Here is a 16,465-nt window from a genome sequence, read left to right as displayed (position 1 = left end):
TACACACATATACCTCCTGTTCGTGTAGCCATTTATTGCATATGGTGTAGCCAAATCGCAGCAATGTTCGTAGTCAGCACGGCATTATTATTTGTACACACATATGTATGCATCTATCCATTTTACTGAATTCATGAGCGTTTATGTATGTATATATGTATATACCAAGGTATGCTAGCAATATCACACTTGATATGAAACCGCACTGTGTGCAAATATTTTGGCACCTTTGGCCTTATTGGCCACTCCAGCAGCAAGAGCTTTAGCCTAGCGCTTACCAAAAAGTGAGGTTATATCAAAATTGACGGCATACCATTCGAGTGTTTAGTTTAATGTACTTTTGTACATATATTTATGCAATTGTATATACTTTTATATTAGGGTGCATCACCTCCACAAAAAAAAAATCAAATCGGTACTGTTATTCCATCGGAAATATAAAACTAATTATATTTTAAGACTTCCGTCAAAAAATTTGAGAACAATATTTAAATTTACGTGAGCTGGACCGATTTGGAAATACCTCATAATGAAATTAGTTTTTAAAAATATTTTTTTCCAAACAATCACTTCAACTTAAAAGGCCTGCATAAAATTTAATTAACGGAATCAAAATAATGATATTTTAAATAGGTCCAGCTCACGTAAATATTAATTTTTTCGTTTATGTATGATGATGGGTTTGGGCGACCTTTTCAATTCTTTATTTGTTCTAAATATTTTGACAGAGGGCTTAAAACATAATAAATTTTATAAGTCCGGCAGAAAATCCATACCTTTTTTTGTTGAAGCACCCTATTATACATACATACATACATATATATATATATGTATATGGATATGTTCGCTTCGTTGGCTATACCAACACTGGCATACAATACTTTTCTCTTGGCGGCAATGATGGGTTCTCTTCTGTTGATTTTATGCAAATTGATGAGCCATTTTGAGTCGAGAAAAACTAGTATGGCGTGCACTTAAAAATTTTAGTTGTTGTTATTGTTAGGAGGACAGTATTATCGTATGTAGCGCATTAACGTGAATAAATTTGCATAGGCATACTATACATATGTATATGTGCCTACATTAGGGCGGGTCGATTTGTATGGGAGAAGAAGGATTCTACGTGTAATTCCAAAATTCCAAATTCCAAATTTAGCGAAGAAACCGTGGGTCTAAAATTAATTTGGAGTTTGGTCGAATTGCGAAAATAGGTTTATTAGCATTTGCTGTAGTGTCGTAAAAAAGTGCTTAAATTTTGTATAAAAACATGTTATAAGGGATTTTTGGTATGATGAATCCATTTGTGTGCTTATCTTTTTCTTAAAACTTCCACCAGAAGGCGCAACAGTGAACATTTTCACATTTTCTTCGAGACCTATTCTCGCTATTTGGCAAACTTCAAATTCATTTTAGACCCATAGTTTCTTCAGCAAATTTTTTTATAATTTCACATAGAATCCTCTTTTGATATGCGCCCACAGTCAAATAAAAATTAACCCGCCTTAATGTACATGCATATGTAAGTACGAACTTATCTAAAGTACCTATGCAATTTAATAGTTAACTGTCACTGAATTCTGAATAAATTGATGAGATTTGCAACAACAAAAGTTCTGAAAGTCTATTGTTTTAACCGGAAAACATGCCTACCCCATAAAAATGATGGAATTGCTGTAAATAGTAAGATTTTGTTGATGTAACTGTACTTTTTAAATCTTTCGGACATTGTCAAAATATTTATTAAGTCAAAAATCAACCTCATCACTGAACAGAAATATTGCGATAAAACACTGGGTTTACTTCCAGTTCATGTTGTGCTCATTGATCGATCTCGCGGCGCAAATGATGGTAATAGGTATGAATTTTTTGCCTAAAAAAAGAAAATGGTCTCTATGTACTCTTATAAATGGCGCTCTTATCTTTACCTAGGCACACTTGTTAGTGAGTATGAAACCACATATATTGCAAACATCTATTGTTAAGTAAATAACTGTTTTGCCACAAAATGCGAACCCAAAATCAGTGTTGCCCTGTGTAATCGATATGTAGCTTCAAAAAATAATGTATGTATATTTAAAAACGTATATATTAGACTGGACCTTATGGAATAAAATTTGTTCTGATTTAAATTTATATTTATGTACATAGCTTATAATTACGGTGGCCATCCGTCCTTTATTTTAACGGACAGTCCCGTATTTTAAGCCCCTGTCCTTTATAATTTTTTTTTTTTTTTTGAAATAAAGGACGCCTTTGTTCTTAATTTCTTAACTGTCCTTTAAATCAACTTCATTTTTCAGAGGCAATTTTTTAAGCACAAAATATGAAAAATAAAAATGTTCCCTATAAAATATAATGTGAACCTTCGCCAGTTTCTTTCGCACCCCACTCAAGGGTTTCTTTTTAATCGGTAATCTTTATACAATCAGAAAGCACAGGGAAAGTTTGTCCAGGATCGTGTGGCACGCTGAGTTTCCAGTTCAACTGAAAGAGAACATAAAACCCTGCTGCACAGTGGTTCAAAACTAGCATTTAGTATTCGTAATTCACTGGAACCTTCATTTTTCATTTAATTTAATACATTTTTATTTTTTTTATGAAAACTAATAAAATTTGCAAGAGACCAGTTGAGCCTGATTTTTGAATTTTTATTTGATTATATTAAATTTTTTAGTGCAAAATGCAGAAAAAGTGGCAATTTTGAAAAAATGTATTCTCCTGTTCCAGTTTATAAATGTTACATAACAAAGGCTAGTTGAAAACAGTTGTCTGGTTCTCCCAAAACAAAAAGACAAGAAATTACACAAAAAAATAAATAAAATTTTATAAAAATATTTTCTCCAAAATAAATATTTTTTTTTTTTGGTTTTTAGTAAAAATTGGTTGAAAAATGAAGGCTCCGGTGAATTATGAACAATCAATTCCAATTTCGAATCACTGTATGCTGGCTTCGACGTGCAGTATAAATTATGGTAAATGCATTTTGGTAGCAAAGGATTGCGAAGTCCTTGAACAAGATTTGGCTTCATTTTTCGCTACAGCAGGGAAGCTTTTACAATTGAATGGTATAATTAATTGGTAAATATTTGACTGAAATTACGATATGGGTAAGGTACTTTTATCATACAAGTTGTATGTACATACGTATTCCAAATCATTTTTAAAAACAAAAAATTTCCTTTATTCTACGTTGGTTAATATGGTCACCGTACTTATAATCATCCTCTTTTACAAAATATGACTTTAAGCACGTATTATTTCCGCAACTTTGTCGATTTTCAACTGATTTCGCACTTTGGTAGCTTTCTATCTCAGGAAATTCCATTGGAAATTAGGCAAAATAGTAAACTAATTGGGAAAGTTTCGTTTTATAGGTTAGGGAATAAAACAACCTATTCTTTCCTACATTTTACGTATATTTATACCTACTTATTATTGTGGCTAAAGAGAAACGTTTTCTGCCCGACGATAAATTATATTCGCATAAGGAACGAATTCGATAAAAAAAACGTTTTTACTCTACCATGGAAATGTGGCTCGTGGAGAAATTACAATAAGGAAAGGTGGGTCGACAGCTAAAACAGGTTGGGAACTTCTGATTTAGAGTGTATACGTAGTAGTGTTAGGCAGTATCGATACCAAAAGTACTCAATTTTTATAAGTATCGACACTGAGTACACCGAATTACTCAGTATGTACTCACAAGAACTCGAAAGTACTCAGTACTCAAAAATACTATGTACCAATTATCACTAAATGTACAAAGTTTTACTGGTATATATTCAGAACTGATTGAATCCAATATCAAGTTTTGAAAAGTACTTTACTGGTACCCAGAACGGTTAGTCAAAGTACATACTATGAAAATATATATACATAAAACAGCTGAAACAAGACAGTCACATACATATAGATTCATAAGTAAATATGCCTTAATATTAAAAGGCCTATCTCAAATTTTTATTCCTTGAAACATAGCTTGAAAATTTAGCGAAAATCAAAGTTCTACAGTTGCGAATTACGTCGAAGTGCTGATATTTATTTAACATAATATTTTATCTAACGCAATAACATTTGTTGTCAATTTCTATTATATGAACATATTGAAGTTTTTTTTTTTATAAATCTGGATTCGAAATGAAAGTGAGATAGAGCCTTTCTATATTAAGGTTAATGTTGCCAACATGTGTATATTTAAAAAAGTACTCAATACTTTCAAAAATACCCTATCCTTAAAAGTATCGATACCGAAGAACTCCATCCTCAAAAATACCCGATAATTCCCAACACTAATACGTGGTATTAAAACGATTCATGATCATCCAAATAAATTTCCCAAAATTTCCAAGCTTTGTTCTGCTGTTTGGGTCTTGTCAGAAAAAACTTTCTAGCTTCACGTGACATTTCTAACTTTACCAGCAAAGCTATGTCACTAGTTACGCCAGCAATGAATGAATAGCGATCGATTTTTGTCCCGTTTGTTTCTACCGAGTCAACGCTTGCTGTGATCATTTGCGTTTTGTGCTTAAAAAATGCTCAATTTGTTTTAAGTGGGACAAGGCGAGCCACAATGATGTTGTTGTGACCCAATGGGAGCCAACTGAACAACTGGGTGCGCACTAGGTTGGTCAAAAACTACTTGCGAAAAGAAAAGTCGGAATTTTTATGCTCTAGCCCCCTCTAAATATTTTTTGATTTCAAAATAAAAAATAGGGTTAAATTTTTTTCTATATATAAAACAATGCTAGGGGGTGAGAGCATTGAAACTCCGACTTTACATATTTTGCACCACCCTAGTGCGCACCCTGGAACTAAATTGAGCAAATTGACAAATATTGTGTACTACTGTCACAATGTTAGAATCGTAATTGGCCTTTAACAATATTTTGATATACATACATATGTATATTCCCTCACTTTCCAAAGTATCGCATATGTAGAACGTAGACACTCTACTACTGTTTATATAGAAAAGAATCAAAACATTTTGCGGGCGTTGCCACATGGATATGGATAACCTTGTTGCGAAACTCCACAGCGCTTCTATGCCTAATTATACCTTGAAATGTATACTTCAAGGCGTTAAAGAATAACTTTTTTTACTTAGCATTTAGTGTTGCTGCAGCACGACAACTAAATATACATATTCTCCGTACATATGTATATACATACATCACGCACCCAAACTAATAATAAATGTTTCAGTTACAAATTTGCTGCAGGCTAAATATTGATGTAATTGTAAGGAAAGAAATACAAAATTGTATAATGTCACCGCAGGACATCAGCGTCGGTCGTTTGGCAGCGCACACTGCAGTGACGTCGTTCCGAGCAGCAGGCACTTGTGAAAAACAGAACGACAACAATACGTAGTTTGACGTTGAGGTAAAGCCCAGCCCGGCCCAGCCAAGACCATAATAACAACAGCAACATCAACTATAGCGCGCGATTTAATTGCGAGAGCTGCAATTCAATTACATTGATGCCGATCGGTCTATGTAAACTCTAAAATATTTGCAATTATTTAATTTTGTTACTCTCACATGTAGAATTTAACATACAAGCAACTCGGTACATATGTATATTAGGGTGCATCACTCTCCATGCAAAAAAAAAAACTCGGTACAGTTTTTCAGCGGTATTATGAAATTTATTAAATTTTGACACCCAAATTCATAAAAAAGAAGACTTTAAATGCTTTATTAATAGAAAATGTTTACAAAAATTTCACTTCATAAAGCTCTTTAAATCTTTTCTTTTTTAATTTTCTATAAATTCAAGCGTAAGAAATACATGGGAAAAAAATATTTAAATTAACATGAGTTATACCGATTTGAAAATACCACCAAAAAATTTAATTTTTATAATCGAAATTTTTTTTTTTTTTTTTAATTTTTTACAAAAAAATGCTCAGATCATGAAAGTTCTGCATAAAAATGTTTAAAAATTGTTTCAACAGAATAAAAATAGTTATGTTTTTAGAACGTTTTCAAAACGTTTCAGTCACGTACATCTTAATATTGTTCCGCATATAATAAATTTTATAATTCCGTTGGGAAAATCTCAAATTTTTTAGTGAGACACCCTAATGTACATACATATATGCATGTATGAATGTTCGTGAATATCTACCCCAAACTTTAATGCTATGATAAGTAATTCGATGCTTTCCAAATTACCTATTACTAAAGAAACTCTACAACAATTCTATATGTATGTGTGTATGTATGACATGCGTGTTCTTTCTTAAGCTTCATTGTGTGAAATTCAGTGTGCACACAATTTAAAATCATATTGCATGCCTCTTCGTCCTTTTGCGATGCTGAGTTGTGTCCTGCTGAGTTTGCACAGCGGCAGTACGGCCGTCGCAGACATATCGTACAGTTGTGAAAAATTATTAATTTGAGGCTCATTAAAATTTGATTACACGTTATGGTATTGAACTTTGTTCTTCCGAGCGTTGAAGCATTGAAGCGGTCGGTCGTTTACTGATTTTACCGATGTACTATATACATATAGTGTAGGTTCGAGCATTATGTAGAAAGTCAATACACAATATACTTCAGGTTAGTTTAGAGCAAAACATTGTCTAGCAAAAACTTCAATATGTTTATACCAGATAACTAGCTTACCCGGCGCGCTTCGCCATACCCTACAAATTTCAAGATGCAATTTCAGCAAATTGTATGAAAATGTATCTCAACTCTTTCTTTGGATTCACTCCAGCAAGACCTACACTGTAAATAAAATCTACGTAAATATAACGAAAACTTGCGTAGATCTTACGAATTTTTTCGTTATTTTGAGCAACGAAAGTTTTTGTTAATTTTACAAAAACGTTTTCGTACATTCTACGAAAATATGAGACATCAGATCTTTTGTACATTTTACGAATGCATTTTGTACTATTTTATAAGAAATTTCGTACTGTTTACTAAAGAATTTCGTACTATTTCCTTGTTATTTTTACGAAATTTTTGTAAAATTCACCAAAAGAATTCGTATATGTATTTAACGAAATTATTTTCGTAAAATTTGCGACGGTTTTGTAGAATCTGCGACTGCTTTCATTCGCCATACATAGTACGAATTATAACGCAACACTTTTATTCTGTTTTTATCGTAAATTTTAAGCGTTTGATTTTAACAAAATGTTTTGCAAAAACGCTTAACATTAATGAAAAAAAATATGATGAAGTTTTTGGGTTATCATTTGAGCTTTGTTTTTTATAGTGTAACGAATAAAAGCAAATCATTCATTCTACGAAAGAAATGCAGATATTACAAGTATGACTGTCGTAAAGGAAACGTGTTAGGTGACTGCGAATGGTGCTACGGGCGTATACGTTACATACGTAACTACGGGCATGTGAGCATGAGTGGTTCTTTTTACTTTTTTAATATGTCTTTCCACAAAACTGAAGATAATGCATTTTGTAAGATAGGTGTAGCATCATTTTCGACCACAAATGCGCTTTTGTCGAAAAATTTCTCGATTTAAAATACTGGGCTATTTCCCATAGACTTAAAACAAATGAATAGCCTTGGAAATTTCAAAAACATTACTCAGCAATCAAAATTTACATGAATTTATTTTCGAGCTTCACAGTGAATAAAAATCATTCAGCTGTGTTTCGAAAAATCAGTCCTCTCCGAGAAATACTTTTTCATAAGCTTAAAACAGTAATGGGCGAATCTTAATTGCGTAAAAAGCCTTTCTTAGCTTTCTAGACATTATGAATGGATGTGGACAGATTAAAAACTAATTCTGATTATTATTGGCCGCGTGCAGAGCTTTTTTTAAGCTCCTTATATAAGTATATATTTTACATAGATGCGCGGCGGTTAAAATGTATACCTTTTTCGCATTAGGACCTTACCTATACTGTTTTTGAGCATAGAGCTGTCAATGATTTCTATAATTTAAAAGCTCTATCTGGTCGTCACTGTTCACAGCAACTTAAAGTTTTAACTAGAAGGAGGCGCCTGGAGCTAAGTATTGGCCACAATTGTCTTGTATCTATACAAGTGGGATTCTCTGATCCAATCTGTTCCATTTTTCGGTGATCAGGAGTTTTAAGGAACGTATAGGTATTCTTATAATAAATATATAAATATACCCAGTCACTAACCAACCATCGAGCTTTCAGTTATCTGTGGAAATTTTTGTAGGATTATCCGCTTCGTCCCACGTCTCATTTCCAATCGTGGCTTGCGAATACGAGAGTCGTAAACTCTGTAGTTATGATCGTAAATGATAGTCCATAGCCCATCTGTCTGCATATTGTGTAAGACCGATCGATTTTTTATAATGAACATGAACTCCCAATTTTGAAGGAATAACCTTTTTAGTTTGAATGAAGTAGCCAGGATGTCAAGGCGACCTTCTAATTCAGCTTCCCTTAGAAAAAGAAAATTTACTTGAAACTTGAAAGCTTAGCAACATGCCCACTGTTGCATGTTTCCGTTATTTACTTCCGTTGCTTTGGAAACCTTCACCATCCCGTCTGCTTTCGAATTGCAGCGCTATAAGAATGCCTTCTAATACAGCATCCGAAGGGAAGGTCTTATTGAAAAATCCCTCTCAGAAAGCGTTTTGCAGAAAAATTCCTATTTTTTCCGCTTTGGTGGAAGCACGTAACTCTATCCATTTCGTCACTATTGCTATTCTTCTTTTAAAAATTATAAAAGAGTCTGCATGCAAACAAAAATATTTTCTTTTTTAAATTGGTTTGAAAGTTGGTTTTTCGTAAGTCCGAAAAGATTTTTTATGTTAAATACATTTTTACCTTTCCTTTCAATTTTATGATGATAATATTTTTATTAAAGTAAAAAAAACACTTCAGAAAGTTCCAATGAATTAAGCAGTCAATAAGTGATATCAATTGAATTTTATGAGGATTTTGAGAAAGCCGATTCTTGAAAGGAAACCGATATAAAGGCAAAAAATCAGGGATTTTAGAATACGTGCTCCGGAACGATTGATTTTATCGATTCACCGCCCTCGGTTGGTAGGCGATTTAAGGCATAAAATTAAATTCACTTTTAAAACAAGGAACAACGTACTGATGCTATTGAAACCAGTTTTGAAGACGCAGTTGAGGCTATATAATTTACAAAGTGAATGTAGCACCTAGGCGAATTTATTTATTTTATCCAAAACGTATATAAGCTTCTATAAATGGGTTGTTGTGAATATTTCTTTGAAACAACCGACGGCAATATCACATTACCTTTCGAAAAATTATTATCAAGGAATGTGTCGATACTTACACCGTTAAACATGATTAGAAGAAGTTTTCGCTTCTTAAACAGATAGAAAGACGATTAATGTTGAATAACTCAATGAGAGGACAAAACCCAGGATGAATTGATTTACACTTTGTGAAATCTTTTATTTATTCAAGCAGAAATGTTTTGGGAAGGCGTTGGGGCCAATGATATCCATCAGTTACCAGCTCTGCATGGTTGTAAGTCATGCAGAGTATCTACGGCTTTTAGCCGGTGGCTTTGCCGTTTAGAAAACTCCAGACGAGTTTTTGGGGGATGCATCACGCGAGTTTGTGAGTGCAAATATGCTGAAAGACATACAGAGCCCCGACGACAGCTTATAGCGCTTTGGCTTTTGTTGCTTAAAAAACACTTCGGAGGAGTAGTAAAGAGCTGAACACATTAAAAATGCCGTGCCACGGGCCATAGCTTCCAATTTGTTATCTTCATTTTGAATTTGTTTGAGTTTGACATAAAAGAAGAGGAAAAATCTTTACAGCTGTGGTTCGCAACCCGTTGTATCTAAGGGGTCTCAAGCTTGATGCATCAAGCGCGTTTGTTGAGCATGATTTGGGATGCCAGCAATTAACTGCTTCAGCAAGTTTTGCTATGCGGCAGTTGAGAAGTGGATATGCATGAATAATTTCGAATATGAAATTATTTCACATACAGATTTGCAGCGGTTTGGTACCAGTTGCTTGGGGCGTAGCATACCTTTAGACACTAGTTGTCATTAATCGCCTAAGCAAATGTAAATGCCTTATTTCAGGTAGCAATTTCATTTCAATTATTGGGTTTTCAATCGTATTTAAGTAATAGTTGCATAAAAATAGCATTGGTCGTTTCAAATTAAAATTTATATCAACATTCAGCATATAACTGATGATTTTTTTTTGCATAAATTAGATCACAGGATTAATCTCCAATTAATATAACTATTTTTATATTAGGGGTATTCTCGAAGGTACACGGATTGTACGGCTTACAAAGCAGTCGCATAGGTAAACCGGGTTTTTAACATGCAATCCGTGCACCGAGCAAGGGCTTTGAAAGACTTCGGGAATACGCCTATTATATTCTCTAGCTATAATGCNCGCCTAAGCAAATGTAAATGCCTTATTTCAGGTAGCAATTTCATTTCAATTATTGGGTTTTCAATCGTATTTAAGTAATAGTTGCATAAAAATAGCATTGATCGTTTCAAATTAAAATTTATATCAACATTCAGCATATAACTGATGATTTTTTGCATAAATTAGATCACAGGATTAATCTCCAATTAATATAACTATTTTTATATTAGGGGTATTCTCGAAGGTACACGGATTGTACAGCTTATAAAGCAGTCGCATAGGTAAACCGGGTTTTTAACATGCAACCCGTGCACCGTGCAAGGGCTTTGCAAGACTTCGGGAATACGCCTATTATATTCTCTAGCTATAATGTGGAATTTCCAATTAGCATTGAAATAAAAAATGTATGCCATTTAAAAAAAAAAACGCCATGTGGAAATGAACTTAATGACGATTTTTTCAACGTAACGACATATTTATATCCAACTTTGTCATTTGTCATTTTTGCCATTTAATGCCTGGTGGTATTAGCATAGTTAGTCTCTATAAGTGTCTGTCCCTAAAGTTCTATTAATTTTTATGTTTGCATATACTTTTGTAAATAAAACTTAGGGAAGTTTGTGCTAATATCGTGCTTTCCAGATCCATGAATACCTCTCTTCAAATATGTAAGCCTATCACAACCATATTTCATACAAAAATTGNTAAAAAAAAAAACGCCATGTGGAAATGAACTTAATGACAATTTTTTCAACGTAACGACATATTTATTTTTCAATGCCCAACTTTGTCATTTGTCATTTTTGCCATTTAATGCCTAGTGGCATTAGCATAGTTAGTCTCTATAAGTGTCTGTCCCTAAAGCTCTATTAATTTTTAAGTTTGCATATACTTTTGGAAATAAAACTTAGGGAAGTTTGTGCTAATATCGTGCTTTCCAGACCCATGAATACCTCTCTTCAAATATCTAAGCCTATCACAACCATATTTCATACAAAAATTTTATGCTTTTTGGAGATCCCAATTTAAAGGGCAGACAAATGTTCAAAGCAGCTTGAGTAACAGTGTTTATCCTACTAATTTTAAATACTTCCGAAAAAAGTCTATCGAAAAAGCAAAAAACAGGCTGAATGTTTATCCCGCGGAGGAAGCTTTTTAAGCTTTTCGCTTGCTGATTAAAAGCGCTCTCTGATCGTAACTGCCTAAAACAAATTACAAATATTGTCCAAAAATAAGCTGTAAAGCTTTTATTGTAGATCTGAGCGCTGTTGAGCTTTTCATAAAATCATACATATTTTTTTAATTCATACAACTCACCGCTTCTCTTCGATTGTGTACCCAAGATCTGATCGATGCTGTAGACGGCGCGTGGCCTTGAGACGGAGCTATCCTGCACGGGACGCATAACGGGCGCCATGATGGGATGTGGAGTCGAAGTGGTCATCATTTTAACAGAATATTTTAACTTCAATTGAGCACTCAGTAAATTTTTGCACACTTTTGCTTTTGTTTTAATTTTCTTCACAGTTATCTTTTTGCCGCGGTGAAGTAATTACCAATGATTTAGTTAATTAATTGCACTTTTTAAACAATGTTTCTTTTGATAAGGTTTTATTATTATAATTTTTTTTGTTATCGAACAAGTCGTCTTGTTACTTTTCCAAATTATTTTTTAATTACTGCGGTTAGTCACATCAACAACAAATAAACACGTTACGTGTCGTGGTGAAAATCGCATTTCCCGCGCGTGTCAAATTTACGTTTCGACCAACAACCACCGACTGACACAAAAACAGCATGGACTTCGATATATCAATGCCATTCACATGAGCCAGTCAACCGAGCAAGCCAGCGGCAAGTGTCTGAATGAAATGGCAGAAGAGCAATATGCTTAGGTCCTGCGATGCGTTGCCAACCGTTGACAACATACAGTGAATAGTTGTCCTGTGTTGCACAGCAAAGCAGTGACGAAAAAAAAACAAACAAACACAACAACTGAAGTCAGGGAAGCAAGTATCCTGCAGTGCGTTATCTCTTTCGCTCTTGCGTTGCAACATGCGAAGGGTAGTTTTCCGGTTGTTAGCCATTGTAATGGGTTTACAGGTAGGCACCACTGTGCCACACACTAAGGGGTGTTGCCACACACAGACGCAAACACGCGCTCACTCACACATTCACACATATTCGCGCACACAATCAACTCCTCTCCACCGTAAAAACGCCATTGCGCTGCTGCTGGAAAATGAGAAAACCCAACAACAGCAGTAAATGTTATACGAGTATCTAGTACGTTGCAAAAACCAATTGTTGAATTGGCTTTTGACTTATTTGCCATGGTGATAAAGCCAATGCGTTATCAATCAGTCGCTACAACTACCATGTTAACAGAGCTGTTATATTTATTTATTGTGTTACATACTCTCACGCGGTTATCTTTGCTGTTCGCTTCTTATCTTTGTTTTCATAGTCAAATTTACTTGAATGGACTTCACAATATAGGTACTAATCGCTATCGAATTACTTTGCTTCTAAAGCTTATCATTTGTGAATTTTGAATATCCGATTCATTTACANGCCATTGTAATGGGTTTACAGGTAGGCACCACTGTGCCACACACTAAGGGGTGTTGCCACACACAGACGCAAACACGCGCTCACTCACACATTCACACATATTCGCGCACACAATCAACTCCTCTCCACCGTAAAAACGCCATTGCGCTGCTGCTGGAAAATGAGAAAACCCAACAACAGCAGTAAATGTTATACGAGTATCTAGTACGTTGCAAAAACCAATTGTTGAATTGGCTTTTGACTTATTTGCCATGGTGATAAAGCCAATGCGTTATCAATCAGTCGCTACAACTACTATGTTAACAGAGCTGTTATATTTATTTATTGTGTTTCATACTCTCACGCGGTTATCTTTGCTGTTCGCTTCTTATCGTTGTTTTCATAGTCAAATTTACTTGAATGGACTTCACAATATAGGTACTAATCGCTATCGAATTACGTTGCTTCTAAAGCTTATCATTTGTGAATTTTGAATATCCGATTCATTTATGTATGTACATACCGCCCTATGCTGCTCTACAAAATACTTGGTGGTGCTAGTATATAACTATTTATGAACTTCAGCACTATAGCCATTCAAACTTGGAATTAAAGGATTTAAGGTCAGTCGATGGAAACGGGCAGTGAAGTTGCTATTCTTAAGACAAATTCGAAGTTTCGGGTTTAGAGGGCAATTCTGGCAACTGTCAATTCAATTCACCACAGTCTTTCGAAAGACAAAAGTCTGGACACTATCTTCAAAGCTCTGAATTGTCTTTCGAAAGACTAATTGAAGGACCTGCCAACGAGAAGGTCTTAGCGTTATGCTGCTTGCCATTTAGCAAATCGTTGTTTAAAAATTTAACTAAATTAACAAAAACTTTATATTTTTTCTGTTTAACTACAAACTAATTATAATATAATTATAATTATTAAAAAAAAATCTTACAAAGGAAAAAAATTAAATAAAAAAAGGAAAATAGTTCCTAAAAATTAGAAAAAAAGAATAAAAATATATTTGTTNATAACTATTTATGAACTTCAGCACTATAGCCATTCAAACTTGGAATTAAAGGATTTAAGGTCAGTCGATGGAAACGGGCAGTGAAGTTGCTATTCTTAAGACAAATTCGAAGTTTCGGGTTTAGAGGGCAATTCTGGCAACTGTCAATTCAATTCACCACAGTCTTTCGAAAGACAAAAGTCTGGCAACTATCTTCAAAGCTCTGAATTGTCTTTCGAAAGACTAATTGAAGGATCTGCCAAGGAGAAGGTCTTAGCGTTATTCGTTATTCTTGACATTTAGCAAATCGTTGTTTAAAAATTTTACTAAATTAACAAAAACTTTATATTTTTTCTGTTTAACTACAAACTAATTATTAAAAAAAAACTTACAAAGGAAAAAAATTAAATAAAAAAAGGAAAATAGTTCCTAAAAATTAGAAAAAAAGAATAAAAATATATTTATTATTAAAACAAACTTTTAAGGTTGAAGGAAAATTAAATTGAAAAAAAAAATAAGTAAGATCGTAAAATTAAATGAAATAAGAAAAATGTACTTTTCTTTTCAAAATTAACAAAACAAAAAATTTAATTAATTGAATTAATAAAAAATGAAATTAAATTAATAATAGTTTTTTCTTTTTTAAAAGAGCAACATCTAAAAATTAAATAATGAAAGAAAAAATTAAAAAAGGGTTTAAAAAGTTTCTGAAAATATAATTAAATTAAAAAATATATATTTTTGTTTTTAAAACAACGTAAAAATAAAAAGGAAAAAATAAATAAATTGAAAAAAATAATGGCGAATGGCATGCCTGAGCTTTGTTCACTCGGCCATTGCGACTGTTGCAGCGACGCACAGTGGTTCAAAATTAGCACTTTGTGTTCACAATTAACTGGAGCCTTCAATTTTCACTCAATTTTATCTTTTTTCCTGAAAACTAATAAAATTTTCAAGAGACCAGTTGAGCCCGATTTTTGAATTTTTGTTTGTTTTTATTAAATTTTTTAGTGCAAAGTGTAAAAAAGTAGCACTTTTGAAGAAAATCGGTTCTCTTGTTCCAGTTAATAAATATTACATAATAAAAACTACCTAAAAACAATTGTATGGTTCTCCCAAAATGAAAAAATAAAATTAAAAATAAGTAAAAAATTGTAAATGCTATAAAAACATTTTTACCAAAATTAATTTTTTTTTTGTTTTTATAAAAACTGTTGGGTATGCAGTATGATAAAGTGCAAGTTGCTAAGAGTTCGCGTTGAATTTAAATAATATAACAAACGCTTTATTTTACCATTTAGCAGGCAGATGTGCTGGAATTGTTGACGAAAAAAATTATTAAAAATCAACGTGATTTCCTAGCCACTTGCAAATTGCACTTTATTATACTAAAACTGCATACACAACATTTTCTTTTCNCAAAATGAAAAAATAAAATTAAAAATAAGTAAAAAATTGTAAATGCTATAAAATCATTTTTACCAAAATTAAATTTTTTTGTTTTTATAAAAAATGTTGGGTATGCAGTAGGATAAAGTGCAAGTTGCTAAGAGTTCGCGTTGATTTTTAATAATATAACAAACGCTTTATTTTACCATTTAGCAGGCAGATGTGCTGGAATTGTTGACGAAAAAAATTATTAAAAATCAACGTGATTACCTAGCCACTTGCAAATTGCACTTTATTATGCTAAAACTGCATACACAACATTTTCTTTTTAATTTTGGTGAACATTTTTTTTGATAACATTTCTCAGGCCTATTTACAACGAAAGGCAACCAATTTCGAAGCACCAGATGGATCACCACTAATACTGACAAAAAATTGCGAGCAATGGAACTCTGTTGAACTAGCAAAGCAGTGGATTAGCAACAGCAGACGGTAGACCCACCGTTTAATACCAAACCCCGAAGCATGGATAAACCGTTCTCAAGGCAGTGTTACCGAAAACGTTGAACATGTATTATTTTACTGCAACAAGTTCGCCAGAGAATAGAATTATTTGCGAAATGTCTTAAAGGGTAGGGGGCTACAGTTTTACGCCGGTATCTGTTTCGGAGCAGCAAAAAAGAATTGGCTTCTTTCTACAAAATATTGTTTTTTTTTTTATTTAAATAGTTTGGTTGTAATTACTTCTTGGCATAGATTTTTTGATATAAATTTTTAGAGACCTTTACGTTGGTGACAAGAAGTTTTTGCCTGAGAAGACCCCTAGTAAAATTTTGCGCAAAATACTTTTCTAGAACATATCAACCCCCTAAACACCTTTCAAATTAACTTTTTGCGGGTTCCTTGAAGTAGGGACCAAAATGACCCTTTCAGGGTTAAAATATTCTACAAAAATATTTTTTAGGAGATAAATTTTGCTTATTTTATTTTATTTTATTTTATTTTATTTTATTTTATTTTATTTTATTTTATTTTATTTTATTTTATTTTATTTTATTTTATTTTATTTTATTTTCTTTTATTTTATTTTATTTTATTTTATTTTATTTTATTTTATTTTATTTTACTTTATTTTATTTTATTTTATTTTATTTTAAAAACTATTTTAAATATGGCA

General features: G+C 32.9%; 1 protein-coding gene across 1 annotated transcript in view; it reads right to left on the bottom strand.

The window, feature by feature from the left end:
• Window positions 1-12,172, bottom strand: part of hbn (aristaless related homeobox homeobrain) — a 37,209-nt gene extending 25,037 nt beyond the window's left edge. The window contains exon 1 of the mRNA XM_017624890.1: window positions 11,661-12,172. Coding sequence (XP_017480379.1) covers window positions 11,661-11,790 — 130 coding nt within the window. The 5' untranslated portion in view covers window positions 11,791-12,172. The remainder of the gene's footprint in view (window positions 1-11,660) is intronic.
• Between the last annotated feature and the right edge of the window lie 4,293 nt (window positions 12,173-16,465).

The sequence above is a fragment of the Rhagoletis zephyria genome, unplaced genomic scaffold (genome assembly GCF_001687245.7).
Source record: "Rhagoletis zephyria isolate East Lansing unplaced genomic scaffold, Rhagoletis_zephyria_1.1 Rzeph_scaffold_03819, whole genome shotgun sequence".
Lineage (NCBI taxonomy): Eukaryota > Metazoa > Arthropoda > Insecta > Diptera > Tephritidae > Rhagoletis > Rhagoletis zephyria.
The sequence above is the reverse complement of the archived record's forward strand: the minus strand, read 5'-3'. Positions and strand labels throughout refer to the sequence as shown.